The sequence below is a fragment of the Lepidochelys kempii genome, chromosome 13, assembly GCF_965140285.1.
Source record: "Lepidochelys kempii isolate rLepKem1 chromosome 13, rLepKem1.hap1, whole genome shotgun sequence".
Lineage (NCBI taxonomy): Eukaryota > Metazoa > Chordata > Testudines > Cheloniidae > Lepidochelys > Lepidochelys kempii.
In genome coordinates, this window is record NC_136392.1 from 18,907,183 (window position 1) to 18,923,241 (window position 16,059).

General features: G+C 44.3%; 1 protein-coding gene across 8 annotated transcripts in view; it reads right to left on the reverse strand.

Annotated features, from left to right (window-relative positions):
- The window catches only part of EYA2 (EYA transcriptional coactivator and phosphatase 2), a 154,983-nt gene that overhangs the window by 17,454 nt on the left and 121,470 nt on the right, over window positions 1-16,059 (reverse strand). For all 8 annotated transcript variants that reach the window (XM_073309539.2, XM_078848177.1, XM_073309535.2 and 5 more), the window contains one exon: window positions 8,163-8,252. In XM_073309539.2, coding sequence (XP_073165640.2) covers window positions 8,163-8,252 — 90 coding nt within the window. The remainder of the gene's footprint in view (window positions 1-8,162; window positions 8,253-16,059) is intronic.

Consider the following 16,059-nt stretch of genomic DNA (forward strand, 5'->3'; position numbering starts at 1 on the left):
CCTCTCCAACGCATCATCAAGGATCTACAATCTATCCTGAAGGACGACCCATCATTCTCACAGATCTTGGAAGACAGGCCAGTCCTTGCTTACAGACAGCCCCCCAGCCTGAAGCAAAAACTCACCAGCAACCACACACCACACAACAGAACCACTAACCCAGGAACCTATCCTTGCAACAAAGCCCGTTGCCAACTGTGTCCACATATCTATTCAGGGGACATCATCATAGGGCCTAATAACATCAGCCACACTATCAGAGGCTCATTCACCTGCACATCTACCAACATGATATATGCCATCATGTGCCAGCAATGCCCCTCTGCCATGTACATTGGCCAAACTGGACAGTCTCTATGTAAAAGAATAAATGGACACAAATCAGACATCAAGAATTATAACATTAAAAAACCAGTCGGAGAACACTTCAATCTCTTTGGTCACTCGATTACAGACCTAAAAGTGGCAATTCTTCAACAAAAAAACTTCAAAAACAGACTCCAACGAGAGACTGCTGAATTGGAATTAATTTGCAAACTGGATACAATTAACTTAGGCTTGAATAAAGACTGGGAGTGGATGGGTCATTACACAAAGTGAAACTATTTCCCCCTGTTTATTCCCCTCCCCCGCCCCTGCTGTTCCTTAGACATTCTTGTCAACTGCTGGAAATGGCCCACCTTGATTATCACTACAAAAGGTTACCCCCCCGTCCCCCCCCACTCTCCTGCTGGTAATAGCTCACCTTACCCGATCACTCTCATTACAGTGTGTATGGTAACACCCATTGTTTCATGTTCTCTGTGTATATAAATCTTCCCACTGTATTTTCCACTGAATGCATCTGATGAAGTGAGCTGCAGCTCACGAAAGCTTATGCTCAAATAAATTTGTTAGTCTCTAAGGTGCCACAAGTCCTCCTTTTCTTTTTGCGGATACAGACTAACATGGCTGCTACTCTGAAACCTGTACCAATAAGAATATTCAGGCTTAATTTAAGGAAAAGAAGAAAACCCCTTTTTCTAGCTCTTTCCACAGAAATTTCTTGTCTGAGACATGTCTTGCTCCTATAGTGTTTCCCCAGTGCTTGCTGGGGCTTTACCCTGTCCTGCCCATGCACCAAGAGGAGAAGGGACCCTTTCATATCCCCAATCCACAGACAGAGTTAAGAAATAATGCACATAAGTAATAAGGAAATCAATACACAGGAAATTTAAACTGAATAGATTATGCACTTGGAGCATGAAATATGCACTCTAGATCATATCATCTAAATTCTTCATTGTTCGAGTGGTGACGGCTTTACCTCAAAATCTCAATAAATGTTATTTCTATGGTTTCTTTCTCTGACTTGACACTGTGATTAAAAAGGGGATGGGAAGAAAGTCAGGAAGCCCTTTTCTCTCTCTTCTTTGACTCTAGCAGGGAAGGGACAATGTATCTTGCAAAGGCCCTTGGAAGTCAGCAGATATTGTTCTGGTTTTTTGGCTGATCTAGTCACTCTTTGTTATCTACCCTATGAAGCTTGTAGTAATCTCTCTACACAGCCAAAGATGTTCTATGAGCGAATTAAATCCACCTCTTCTGCCCACACACACAAAATCTTGTCGCTAGATTTCCAAAGGGTGGACATCACAGACGTGCCTTCAGAAATGCATGTGAGACAGTTCTGTTCACAAATCCTACATTTCTGCAGATTGGGTAAAAATTTCAAAATCACTTAAGTGACTGAGGCCATTTTGAAAGTATAACTTAGGCTCCTAAGTCCCATTTCAAAAGTGATTAAATCACTCCTGTGCTTTTGAAAATTTTACCCACCATCCCTATCAGGAGGACAGAGTTTCCTGAGCTGCAAATGCACTTGAGGGTTGTAATGCGATAGAAGTACATATAATTTTGTGCACACACTTTCCTTTGAAAATGTAGCCCTAAAATTTCAAGAACCATCATGTCAGAGATGTATTAATCCTGCTTCCCTTATGGTATAATGCTGGATCCCTTATGATACAATTCCTGACTTTTGCTGAGTAGGGGTTTCTAAAGTATCTAATCCAATCCACTTCCTATCTCCTCTGTTTCTTGCTTTATAATTGACGCCAGTATTTTCAAGTGAGCGCCGACTCTACAAATGAGAGCTGAGAAAATAAATTAATAACAGATCTCTGCTGGCACACACCCCCATTCTAAAATTAAAAAAACATTCCCAACAGTGGTTGTGAGCTGTGAAAGCATGCTGGAATAATATTGTCATAGCCCACTCAGCTACAGTTGCATTGTGCTGTGCATTATGTAAGGGGAAAGGTATTTGTGGGGGATCTGCTTTTCTCATTTACGAATGAATTGTTCTGTACACTGAAGTGTGACAACAGTAGCTATCACATTTCTGACTTAATAAAATACCATGACACTTGGTGAGACGCTACCTCATAGTCCACCAGCCGACCTATCATGTTACTGGGTAAAACACAGAGAAGCTGAACAAGGCAAGAATGTAGACTGTGCTTTACTACTTGGTTACCAGACTAATTTTTCATTCTCACTGAATTTACTTGAGATCTTAGTGAGAGAGGAAGGAGGACAGGAATATCTGGGCAGCTAAACAGAAGATCCAGATTGTTTGAATGAAAGTCAGCAATGAGGACATTTCCGAACCCTAGTTTTCACATCTGTTGGCTTTTTTTAAATGGTTCTCTGGGATCTCATAGAGCTACATGATTAGTGTGGTGCATACAATATACCTGATTCAGGAAATATAAGGCCCCAACCGCCTCTGAGAACCAAACCTTTTCTGAAGTTCTGAAACGTTTGGACCATTCTTTTATTTACTTCTGCATACAGGTGGGACTTGATGCAGACAAGTTAAAGTAACAGGAAATAGTTTGTGTTCATGGTATGTCCACATTTTACAAAAGGCTCAAGAGGTGATATTTAGGATATCCTTGGTTACACAAACAGCTATCCCTCACTGTGGCAACAGGGCCACTGAACAACACTCAGAATGCTTAGCCGCCAGGGATGGCTTCAAAAGGTAGGTTTATAAACACTGTACTAATCTCTCTGACACCTGTTTTTCTGTTTAGCATTTTCTAGACTGCCCACCAAACAAATGTGGAAGAGAGGGATGCATATCTTTCTAGATAGAGATGCACAGGGAGCCAGCAGGGTCTAGTGAAATAAGCATGGAACTTGAAGCCCAAGACACCCAAGATCTAATTCTGCTCCTACCTCATTATATTGCTTTGAACAGTCACTTATCCTCTCTACTCTTCCATCTAATAAAATGGAGAATGGATAATACTTGCCTCTCAATGGGGGTGTGAGAATTAGTTCATGTGTGTGCAGTGTTTTGAAGAGGTAAAATGCTATATGAGGCCTATATATACACAATATACTGTGTCGCCTCCATTTTTAGACTGCAGGCATATAAACACGGGCACCCAATTTGTGTGCATCACAGTAACTGTGTGTGCGGATGATTAGTTACACATCTAACCAGAGAGACAAGGTGGGTGAGGTAATATATTTTATTGAACCAACTTCTGTTGGGGAAAGAGACAAGCTTTCGAGCTACAGGTCTGAAGACATGAAAAAGAGCTCAGTGTAGCCTGAAAGCTTGACTCTTTCACCAACAGAAGTTGGTCCAATAAGAGCCCACCACCCCAGCTGGAGCTGCATCCCCTTCTGCACCCCAATCTCCTGCCCCAGTCCTGAGCCCAACTCCAAACACCCCGGGGCCCCACAAAATCTAATAGCCTTGGGCCCACAGGAGAATTAATCCGGCCCTGCTCCTGGAAAACCACTAGTAAACTAGTAAAAAGACCTTGTATAGATTAATCAAAAAACTCCTGAAGTCCAGTGGGGTAACTCCCAACTTCCGAATGACAAACTGGCCTCCACCCATTGGGCAGAGGTCTGGTTTGCTGCTGCTTCCTATCTCCTGGTCAGCTGCACATGGTAAAAGCTTCAGAACTTGGAGCACTCTAGCCTCCATGCCTGACTGTGTGAGAATAGACTCAGCTGCTATAGCAGCATATAATGCGTGCAATTGTTTGGAAGGTGAGCACAGCAGCAGCATTTGGAGGCTCAGCACTCATCCTGAACTGCTAGTTCAATATAAAGCTAGGCAGGAAGGTTGTAGATGGAGGAGACCTTTGTGCAAGGGGAAAATGGGAGACAAGGAAAGTACCCAGCATCAAAAAACCCCGGAGGGGCTATTACAGATACATTCACCAACAGCTGGGAACCACTGTTCTAATGAACTCACCTTGCCAGGAAAGAGGATGGGGTGAGTGTATACAGCACACTAGTCTGAATTCTCTCTCTGTGATCTGATAATATCTGTGGTTCCAGTACAACATCCATATGCAAGTCCTGCAGCTGACTGCAGGGAAAATAGGGCAATCAGAAGCTTTGCTGTGCCATTGCCTTCCTGGAAATAAATAGATGCTCTTTGTGGACATTGTACTACCACTAATAAGCTCCCTCAGTTTCTTCATTTGCCTTAGGGCTGGCTCAAATAAATGGTTAGTTTCTGTTCCTCTGGCCTTTTTCAGCTGTGCAGAAATGAAGGCACCTGTGCTTAAAATGGCTGGCCTGAACACAAGTTCTCTTGCTCTGGGGCTTAACAGTATCAGATGTCACATTCACCTGTTCCCTGCAGTTTTCTTGTTCCTTAATACAAGCTCTCACTTTGCCTTTCTTCTGTACATGCCTGAATGCAGGGCAGCTCCACGGGCAGTTTCAGCATTGTAGCATGGTGTGGATTGAGCTTACTGAGCCCTGGTCAAGTCATCATTACGCCACTTGGTGGGGCTGCTGTATACTGTAATCTCAGCAGATCTAAACCTGAGTCAGTCTCTCTGGGCTTGTTTTTGTGTGTGTCTCTCTCTCTCTTTTTTTTTTTTTTTTTTTTTTTTACAGACTATTGTTCATTGTATCTCCTTCAAGCCCAACAGTTGGTGCCCATACAATGCTCACCTATCACTCTGCAAATCCTCTGGCCTGAAAGTCATTACTTTATCAGGAGCGGCATGGCTAGTGAATAAAGACACTAAAGTTGAATAAAGTTCAATAAAGTTGAAATTTTTGTGTTGCTTTTTGAGGCGTGGGAGGAGTACGGCAAGGCAAACATTTTTGTCAAAAGTTTTCATTTCTTCTGAAAATTTCGGTTTTTCGATGAACAGTCTAATGCTCCCTCTTCTCCCCCCCCCCAAAACGGAGGTTGTTTTCATTTTAGAAAACTGGGGAAATTCTGCAAAAAAGTTACGGGAAGAAAATAAAATTTCATGGAAAACACCTACTGCTTTCCAACCGGCTGTAGGACTGATATTTGTTGACAATAATCTTCAAAGTTGTCTGATAAGCCTGTCTCTCACCTCAAATCCTCTTTGGGTAGTTAAGGTTAGCTAGGGAGTAACTGTTCTCAGAACTGGGTTCTGAACAATTCATGTCCTGCAGTCAGACCTTCGATGCTGAAGGCTCTTGTACTGCTATTCACTCCCACTGACAGATACATCAAAGCCATGATGCAGTTTTTTATTTTGTTGTTCTTATGTGTTACACTTCTGAAATAACACAGTCAGACTGACAAGTGCTATAGAAATCAGTAAAAGCATTTATTTTCACCAGCACACCTGGATCCCATACTCCCACAACTTTGCTACGGATGCGCCAAACTGGCTCAGATAAAATAAAGTTACTCCACAAGCCCAAGAATCAAGCTGAAAGTTTTTAACAGCACAGGTCTGCTGCTCCAGTGGGCTTGGACTGTTTGGAGAGGGAAGTAGCTGGAGCCTTTGCGCATTTCTTCATACCAAATCGGACCTTTTTGAGGTTTATGCATCAACATGGAAAGTGACAAAAAAAAAAAACAGAATACTTCACTCTTTGTGAATTTAACCTGGAGCCAACAGCTTGTGACTAATGTGGACAAACTTAACAGTGACAGAACAGTACTCAGGGGAATGGTTTTAATTAGGCCTGGTCTACACTGAAAAGTTATATTGACATAACTACATCAGTCAGTGGCGTGAAAAAACACACACCCCTGACTGAGGTAGCTATGCTAACATAACCCCCTTTGTGTAGACACAGCTATGTTGATGGGAGTGGCGTTCCAGCAACATAGTTAACTTCTTTTGGGGAAGTGGTGTTTCTACACCCTTCTGTTGGTGTAGGCTGCGTCTATGCTACGGCGCTACGCCAGTGTAGCTACGGCGGTATCGTCTCCATAGTGCAGATGTAATCTTAGCACTTACGTAGTCCTCTCCACCTTCACAGGGATTATGGAGATATTAATTAATTACTCACAGTGCCTGTCTGAGGTAGAAGGGTGCCATCATCATCATGATCTCCATTTACAGATGGGAAAACTGAGGCAGAGAGGGGCAGAGACTTACCCACTAGGTCACACAGTGCATCAGGTCTTGCAAGGGCTACAGACCAATTCTAGAAGTTTTATAGCCCTTCATTAAGGCACCAGAAGCTAAGACTGGAAATCTCAAATGCTGGGTCACTTTAAATAAAATATTTACCTTTTTCCAGTAGTTATAGGTGAATTTAAGAATTTTTCACCTGCCAAGACCTGACCTAAGGATTCTGTTCTGCTTGCAGCAGCTGAAATCCTCAGGGACATTTGTAACTGTAGTGGCAGTGACATTCCTCACCCTGCTCTGAGGTGCTTGGCAAACCATCAACTGAATTCAGGTCTTGAAAGATAAGTAAAACAAGGGGGGAAATGTTTTCAAATGTAATGATGTGCAAGTTTTAATCTTTCACAGCTGTGGTACAGGTCTAGTGGAATGAGCATGGTGCTGCTGCAGTGCGAGCTTGGACAAATTGCTTCCTCCGGCCTCAGTTTCCACACATGTGAAATGGAGTTAACACCATCTACCCACCTCAGATGAAGAGTGTTGGGTATGTGCTAAATATTATCACTTTTTACTTAGTGCCTTAAATAGTTTCTTCCTCTTTTTCTCTATGAAAGATTTTCACTTCACACTTTATGTATCCCCATCACTAAACACTTCTTTGGAAAGCTGGGAGAGGAAGGAAATGTCAGTTCAGGTGCTACAGACCATTTGTCTTTCAAGGGAAATGAAAATTCTTAGCAAGTGAAGTCCCAAATTCTATAGAGAGCCGTACAAGGAAAGTTTTTAACTCCTTGTAACCCACATAGCAATTCAATATAGCTGAGAAGTGAAGGACAAAGGAATTAGAAGCCCTCATGGGGCCCATTTCACGCAAGCTCTGGAACAGTTAAATTCTTACTTTTCCAAATGAATAAACAGACTGAGGAGGGATCTCTGCCTATGGGATGCAGGCACAGAACTGATGTTTTTTCCCCTAGACCATTCCAAGCAATTTCCTGAGTGTATTGTGCCCAAAGCACCTGAAGAGAATTCTAACTCATTCCTTTCAAGGACATGTCGTCCGGCCTTAGAAAACCCTGAACAAAATTATGTAACTCATTTAGGCCCATTCCTTATGATGGGCTGGTTACAAGCTCAAAAAGCTTTTCATCGACACTGCATAGCTAGTTGCTCAGCTGTATATACGCTATCTTTTCTTGGGCTTCAGCACCTGTTCTAAATGACCTTTGGTGTGTTTTACATCAGTGATGGTATATTTTTACCGGATGCTTCATCATCAGAACTGGCATTCCCTCAGTTAGGGAAGACTTTCTGGCGTTAGTGCAAAGATGCACACATGCTCTCATTCGTGCCATGAGTCTGACAGTCAGGAGCTCTTCACTTTACCTTTTGTGTGTGCAGAATAGAGATTGTAGAGGAACAGAGACCCTTTCAACCGCTTCTGTATTGGCTCAGAACTAACTGTAAACCTGCCCCCATAAGATCTGTGCTAATTTAGTTTAATGAAATTATTAAATAGCAAATTTCAGAAGGACAAAGCAACATTGTCCTCATTGTTACATTTAGTAAAACTACCAACAGACATCACTGTTACTCTGTTGTTGTTTTTTTTAAAGCTTTAGCAAAGCAAAGATGTCAGAGAGATGCGGCAAGGTTTGCTTCCAATAAGCCATCTTAGGCCCACTTCTTTGGGTCAGTAATGAAAGTTTCAGGACCAGAAAACCAAGGGTTTCTAAATCAGATGCAGATGATTAAATAGGAAGATGTTAAATAAAATATGCGGTTACATACCTCCAGGTCATTAAAGAACAGATGTGTATCTGCAAGGTTGAAAATCATTTCTTCCATCATAAGACCTATCCGCACAGACGTGGTGGTGTCCTGTTCGACAGAAAAAATGTGTACAGTCTTTAGTGATTTTAATCATCCTCTTTCCCTGATTTCTGGCTATTGGGAGTGAATTTGGGACCTGTCCTACTCATGCAGCCACTGATGTAATTTACTTCTCAAATATATTTATCATAGGTTTCTACTCTCGAATTTTACTCTGATATACGGTTGAACTCTGTTCTCTGGTGATGCATGCAGCTCCCTTTGAACATTAACACCCTGTACTTAGCACATTTCAGATGAGGACAACAGGAAGCTTTAAAAACTTTAAGCTTCCAGGCTCACAAGGGAGGTCAGTATTGTTCCTCATTTTACTTGTAAATGTGACTTATCTAAGGTCAAATAATAAGTCAGTGAACAGAACCCAGGAGTTCTGACTTCCAGCCCCCCTGCTCTAACCATAAAGTCAGACTCCTTTCTCTACAGGGCATAGTCACATCATTCAATCAACAAAATGTCTTCACTGCACAGTTAACCTGGGTGATAGGCACCTGAGTTAGGCTAGCCTGGATATGAGCATCCCCACAGCAAAGCCAGACCTGCATCACTATGTCCTCACTGTTTCTATATTTACTCATGTGTGTCTGAGGGCATATCCCATGGTTCTTTGCTGAGGTACTCTAAAATTCTTTCCCAGTCAATTGTGTAGGAGAACTTGTTTGTCGTTTGGAGGAATTGTGGGAAGGGCACTGGAGGACTTTCTGCACTTGAGTAATTTAACCTGCATTCTCACTACAAAGTGGGTGGGTTCTAGCCTGAGTTAAAGGGTAGCCTGGGTTTTAATTCACACCTCCAGCCAGGTCAAGGCACCTCCAAATCTGAGTAAACGGTTTGTGCGCGTGGATGGGGAGAAAGAGGGGAAAGGGGGGCTAAAACATGGTAAAAGCCAAGGTTAACTCTGAAGTGAAGATATACCCTTAGTTCTATTCTTGAAATTCCCACCAACTGCAATGGGGATCTGGTGGTCAGACTAAGTGTTTCTTTTAGCCCTCATCTACACACAACAGTTGAACTACTTTAACTATCCAAGTACAGTTAAACCCCCTAGTGCAGAGAGAGTTATATCAGTGTAAGTGTGCTTCTGGATAGAGTTATTCCCATACAGCAGTGGTTCCCAAACTAGGGGAGCTGCTTGTTCAGGGAAAGCCCCCGGCAGGCCGGGCCAGTTTGTTTACCTGCCGCATCTGCAGGTTTGGCTGATCGCGGTTCCCACTGGCTGCGGTTCGCCACTCCAGACCAATGGGGGCTGCGGGAAGGGCAGCCAGCACGTCCCTCGGCCTGTGTCGCTTCCCACAGCCCCCATTGGCCGAGAACAACAAACCGCAGCCACCGGGAGCCGTGATCGGCCGAAACAAACTAGCCCAGCCCACCACAGGCTTTCCCTGAACAAGTAGTGCCCCTAGTTTGGGAACCACTGCCATACAGAAAGCATCTTTCTACTGCTATATCTGCATCCACACTACAGTCTGTACTGGCCTAACTATAAAAACACATGTGTAAACCAGACTGGTTATGCTGTGTGTTAGAAATAGCAATATGCCTCGGACACTGCATACTCAAGTTTGACCAACCCTAAGATGTTTTTTTTTCCGGATAACTTCAAATATCAGTAGTACCACTAACAGTAATGCTTAGCTCTTGTACAGCACTTTCACCTGCAGATCTCAAAGTGCTTTACAGAGGAGAGGCTCAAGTTCCCTAGCCACAGGTCACGATGCCTCCAGCTTTTAAAAACAAATTTATATCAGTGAAAATTACACACAGAGAGTTATCAAGAAGTCCACATAAACATACATACCCCAGGCCCTGATCCTGCCACCAATGAAACCAGTGGTAAAACCTCCACTGAGTTCAACTACAGCAGAACTGTGCCTCCTCTGGCACTATTATAACCTTCATCCTCCCAGTTCCCCAACTTTGTTTGTTGCTTTCGTTCATTGCATCATATCAACCCTTAGATCGTGAACTCCTAGGGGCAGGGATCGTGTCTATTTTCTTCCTGTGCAGTGCGTTGTACAATCAGAGCACTGTATACATCAGAGAAAAATTCCTCCTGGTCACACCATTCTACCACTTGGAAAACAGTAAATGTTACCAAAACAAAATTAAATTAAATAAGATAATCACTGATTTTTTGTATAATTAATTTTAAACCAGCCTTGGAAGGAAGCTCCTCTCATCAGGTAAGCAGTCCCACAGTATGGGACCTGCTGTCCATTTGTTGGGAATGTATAACTCCTGATAACCACTTAGTTTATTAGTTCAAAACTGACAAACAAGCACCTGACACAGCCTCTTCTGTGATTTGTTGCTCCACATGGCTCCTTAGGAATCTGCTGTGACCTATACCTCAACCTAGCTCTCCAGAATATTAAATACAATTCTGTCATTTTCCATGTCACACCTTCCCACACACAGAGCTTCAGCCCCAAATAATTAACTTGCTGCTCCAAGCCCAGTGTGAAATAATAGGAACACACATGATGTAGCAGAGTCTTAAGTGCTATTCAGGTGAAAATTATTTTCTTAATCACTAAATAAATATTTCTACAACACAAACAAAAATACTGTTGTTAATTTGGTAAACACCCTCCTAGCTCAAATGGATTTTGCCTGATCAAGTTAAACAGAAACAGAAAGCTTGAAAAAGGAGAGCTTCCACAACAGGCTTTCATTTGTAATTCATCTTTATTAGGTCAGGGATCTCTCATCTTTGTGTGCCTTGAGTGTACGTGTGTGGTTTTCTCCCACTGAAGTTACAAGTCCTGCTATGACAGTACAGATTTATATGTGGACTTTGCCCTAATTTTCTGCAGATTTCTGTGGAGTCATGTTATTGCATGGTGAGGTCAGTAATGAATTAGTTTGGGAGGTCTACCAGGGAACACAATGTTTGGAGGCTATGTTTCAATCAACCTTTGTGGCAGATGCTGTTGACACGGATGGTGTATCACACAGTAACCTAATTATTATGTATTCTTGGTGTAGCTCTTTAATTAGAGAACAATGGTTGTGGTTTCAGCTTTATGGATGACTCATAGGAACTGCACTAAACTAGAGAAAAGCTCTGTCACTCATGCTTGAACATGCTTACCACTGCCCTAGAGAGAACGGCACTTTCTCCTATTGGGTGGAAAGTAAAAAATCAAAAGCTTCTCCTTAAACACTCCTGATCCAAAATGTTGTCATCAGAAGTCTAAGTCACTCACCTGCAACATCTTACTTTTTTAAGTATTTGTTTATTTCATGTCAGTGCAACAATTTCTCTCTGAGAATATTTATGTATGGGGATCAAGGATCAGAGTAAGAGCCAGGTCTATGCTGGTGATTTCAGCTATTGGAGTAGCTGCCAGCAGGTGAAATCCTAACAGAGACTAGCAAACCTGCTGTTAGTGACCAGGATATAGGTGGTCTGACCTAGTGGTCAGAGCAGGAGTCAGGTCTCATGCGTGCGGGAGGCATCCAGGGAACAGAGTTGAGGATTAACACCAGAACCAACTGCTGATTGCCAAAGTCAGAACCAGGAATCAAAGCTGAGGGTCAGAACTGGGATTAGATACCAGGAGTCAAGCCAGAGTCAGAAGTCAGAGCCAGGACTGGTAAATGATTGGCAGAAGTGAGGCATAAAGGCAGGAACCAGAGGAGAAGAAAGGATCAGACATGGAGCAGCAGCACAGTGGGAAACAGGAGCAAGAGCAGGGGTAAGGAGCAGAGTAGGAATCAGGAACAAGATTGAATGCAGGCACCAGTAGGATCCAACACAGCAGCAACAGGCAATCACCAAGTTGCTCAGACAATTTCCTGTGCCTCCCTCTGTCTTAAATAGCATTGCTGGACCAATTGGTGAAGCCAGGCAATCCTCCAGTCAGGACTCCTGTGGGTGGTACCTTGTCTGAGGCTGTAGTTCTGCTAGCTCATTGGCCCACGAAGTTTCAGCAGACATCAGGTGGTGGCCAAGATGCGGTGGCTCTCTGGGAACTCCTAAGCCTGGGTTTGAGGACTGGGACATCACACCTGCTATGAGTTGTGATCTGCGCCAGTGCAACTTTACCTCTGCTTGAAACTGGGGTAAGACGCACTGTTGCAAAACGTGTCTTAAAAAGGGCATTGCCTGCCTACTCTAGGAGTTCACATCAATGCACCTACCTATGTCAGTACCATCAATGGTTGAAATCAGAGCAAATCATCAGCGTACATGGCACCATCACATAGTGACACAAGTTAGAGCACATTAATTCTCTTAAGCACACTGGGTGCTTGGGAGGCTTTACTTAATATTCTGTGCATGTGTTTTGGCTATCATAAAAGCTCTACATGAATAACACTGAACTGAATTTTATTATACAAATGAAGTTACTGTCATGGACTAGCACATAGGCAGCCATATCTGGTGGTCATGCCTAGTGGTCAGAGCAGGAGACAGGTGCCTGGAACCAGAGGCAGGGGTCGGAGACAGAGTCAGGAGTCAAGCTAAGGGTCAGATCTGGAGTCAGCAGCCAGGGGTGGAGGTGTAGAACCAGGGATCTGGTACAAAGCAGGAACCAGGAGTAGGGCAGGAAGGCAGGAGTCAGACAAGGTCCAACATAGCAGCTAGGCAGGAATTCATCTAGGTCCTCAGATAACTTCTTCTGCCTCCTTCTAGCTTAAATAGTGAGTCTGAGCCAATTGAAGAGGCCGGATGTCTCTTCCAATCAGGAGCTTCATGGGTAGTGCCTCCATTTTGAACTACAATCCATCAGCCCACACTCCATGTTGGTACCAACAAGCTGCTAGGTGATGGCTGCATCTGGGGCAGGGGTGCCGGATCCTTCATGAAAGTGGGGGGCCATGAGGCCATGCCCCCTCCATGGTCCTGCCTCTCCTCTTCCCTCTGAGGCCCCACCCCCAGGTCAGAAGCCGGAGCCTGGCCAGGATAACAGCTGCCCAGGCAGCTATGGGGAGCCCTGGACCCTCCACCTGCCCTGAGTGGGGGGCCCGAGAGCAGCCCCCAGCCCATGTCCCCATCTTCCAGGGCCCCCCATGGTAGGTGGAGAGTTCGGGGCTCGCCACAGCTGCCTGGGTTCCCTGGGTAGCTCTTACCTTGGCCCGACTCCATCTTCTGGCCTGGATGGGGCAGAGCCTCAGGGGCCGAAGAGCAGCAGACGGACTGAGGTAAGAGAGCCTGGGGGGCCTGGGCTACTGTGGGGAACCCTGGACCCTCCGCCTGCCCTGAGGGGTGGGGACATGTACTGGGGCTGCTCTTGAGACCCCCACCTAGGTCAGATGGAGGGTCCAGAGCGCCACACAGCTGTCCAGGCCCCCAGCCAGTTCTTATCTCAGCCTGGCTCCGGCTTCCGACCTGGTCAGGGGGTGGGGAGGGCACTCAGACAGAAGAGGAGGGGTAGGGGACCAGGGCCTGTCCTGAGAAGTGGACAGGCCAGGCCCTCCCATTTTCAAAAGGCCTGGGTTCAAGACACACAATCCCTCAAAGTTACATCAAGGGAGCTGTTTTGGAAGAAAGACGTTGCTAGGAAGTAATCAATTTTTTGTTTTAATGAAGCAATTTATTTCTTCTATACACCAAGGGCCACTGCCTTTTAAACCTCTTCTAGCATATCTTGTTCAGTATCTTTCATTTGGTTCTTTTATTTGGGTCTGTTTGCAGCTTTACTGGTATCAATAGCCAAATTGGAGTGGGGAATGTTTGTTCAGAGCAGTGTATGAAGTTCACTTTCTCTTAAACCAAAACAATATGTAGATTAAACTGCAGAGGAGAAAAAATCTTTCCCTTGAGATAGAGAGTGTGATGGAATGAAAATAAAAACAGAAAAATGGGGAAGTCATTTGGGGAAATAATTTGGCACTAATGCATAGGTCTGTATGGACACTTCCTCTACAGTGGGATTCTTTTCCAAGTCTTAAACAGCCTGACAAAGTAAAACAGGAAAATCAGCACTCCCAGTATCATTTATTATATGTGTTTGTGCCCAGAAGCACCAGTCAAGGCTTATTGTTTTTACATGTAGATGCATGGATTTGAATTCACACAGAAATAAGGCCGTTCAATATCTGAAGACAGGACAAACTCTGTCCTCCTCTCTGGGAGGACTTGAGTTTCTGGAAGATCACTTTGAACAAGTTGGAAGCACTGTCAGCTCAGTATCAAGCAGATACGTCTAGGGTAGGACACAAAATCGGTGTCCAGATACAATTGTTTGAGACCCATGTAAGCCTATGTAAAGAGTTTGAAGCTGATGTCAATATAGGTATCGGGACACAAAGACAGACTTAAGGCCCATAGTAATTGTCATATGGAGACTTTGCTCCACAGCCAGCTTTCTCTTTGCACTCCCTTCCTACCAGGACAGGCTGAGAACTGGACTCAGTCCCAGGCCTGCTCTCCTTTTATGTTGGCTGGCACTGAGCCTAAAGAGCTGTTTCAGCAGCCAGTAATCGGCCAGGCATAAGGGAGCACTGGGTTTTGGGAGAGCAGGTATCATAGAAGCCGTTACAGTGGCTCTGCGTTACCTGAGGTTCCCCGTACGCTCTAGTAGGTGGCTAAGCCAGCTTTCGGGCAGCTTTGTATCAGCAGAGGAGTGCAAAGTTGCCCTAATACTCTGGAATGCTGAACTCTATAACTCTCAGGGATCTTTTACTTCCCCAGTGTGTTATGCTCATGTGCCCTGAGAACAATTAATCCAAATTGCTCAGTTCTAAGTGATACTTTCACTTTGCACAGGAACTCACTGGGGAGACTGGGCCCTCAGACTCCTAGAAAATGAATCTCCTCCCATCAACCAGACCTCACACTGAAAATGAATTAAGCGGGAAATACAAGCCCTGAGTGTTTGTTTAGTAACATTAGACGAGTGAAGTCCTACCTTTTTACTAATCTACTGGTTATGCTTTAGCAAAGAAGAACAATGAGAAGGTGGGATAGAAAACAAGAAATAAATCCCTTATAAAACCTAGGCGATCACAATCCATCCCTGAATGTGTCACCTCACCTCAGACATGCACAGCTGCTGGAGCTTCCTAACATGGTAAAATTAAGCAGCCTCACTCAATTTTTTTGGAGGGGGGTGAGGGGGTGAGAGAACCTGGATTTGTGCAGGAAGTGGCCCATCTTGATTATCATGCACATTGTGTAGAGAGTTGTCACTTTGGATGGGCTATTACCAGCAGGAGAGTGAGTTTGTGTGGGGGGGGGGTGGAGGATGAGAAAACCTGGATTTGTGCTGGAATGGCCCAACTTGATGATCACTTTAGATAAGCTATTACCAGCAGGACAGTGGGGTGGGAGGAGGTATTGTTTCATGATCTCTGTGTGTATATAAAGTCTGCTGCAGTTTCCACGGTATGCATCCGATGAAGTGAGCTGTAGCTCACGAAAGCTCATGCTCAAATAAATTGGTTAGTCTCTAAGGTGCCACAAGTACTCCTTTTCTTTTTACTCAATTACCTGTGAGGCTCGGTTGTGGCACTAGGAGATGATCCAGGAGCCCCTAGGGATGTCAGCTGCTGTGCCACCATTGGATGTAACACCTGCTCCTTCCCATGGGATTGGAGCCGCTAGCCACAAAGCAGCATCAGTCTGGAACAGTCTCTTGTGCACTGGGGAGTATAATACAAGGACTGAAACTGTGCCCATCTAATGCAGGAGGAAAGACCCTTGCACTCTTACCTCATCTTCCTCTCCTGCCTGGGGCTGGGCACCTGAGCGCTTAGCTTGTAAAGAATAGGGAGGTTAATTACACACTCCCACTGTCAAACACTCTGCTTCAGTGTATTTCTCAATGGGCAGGAAAATCTCCAACTC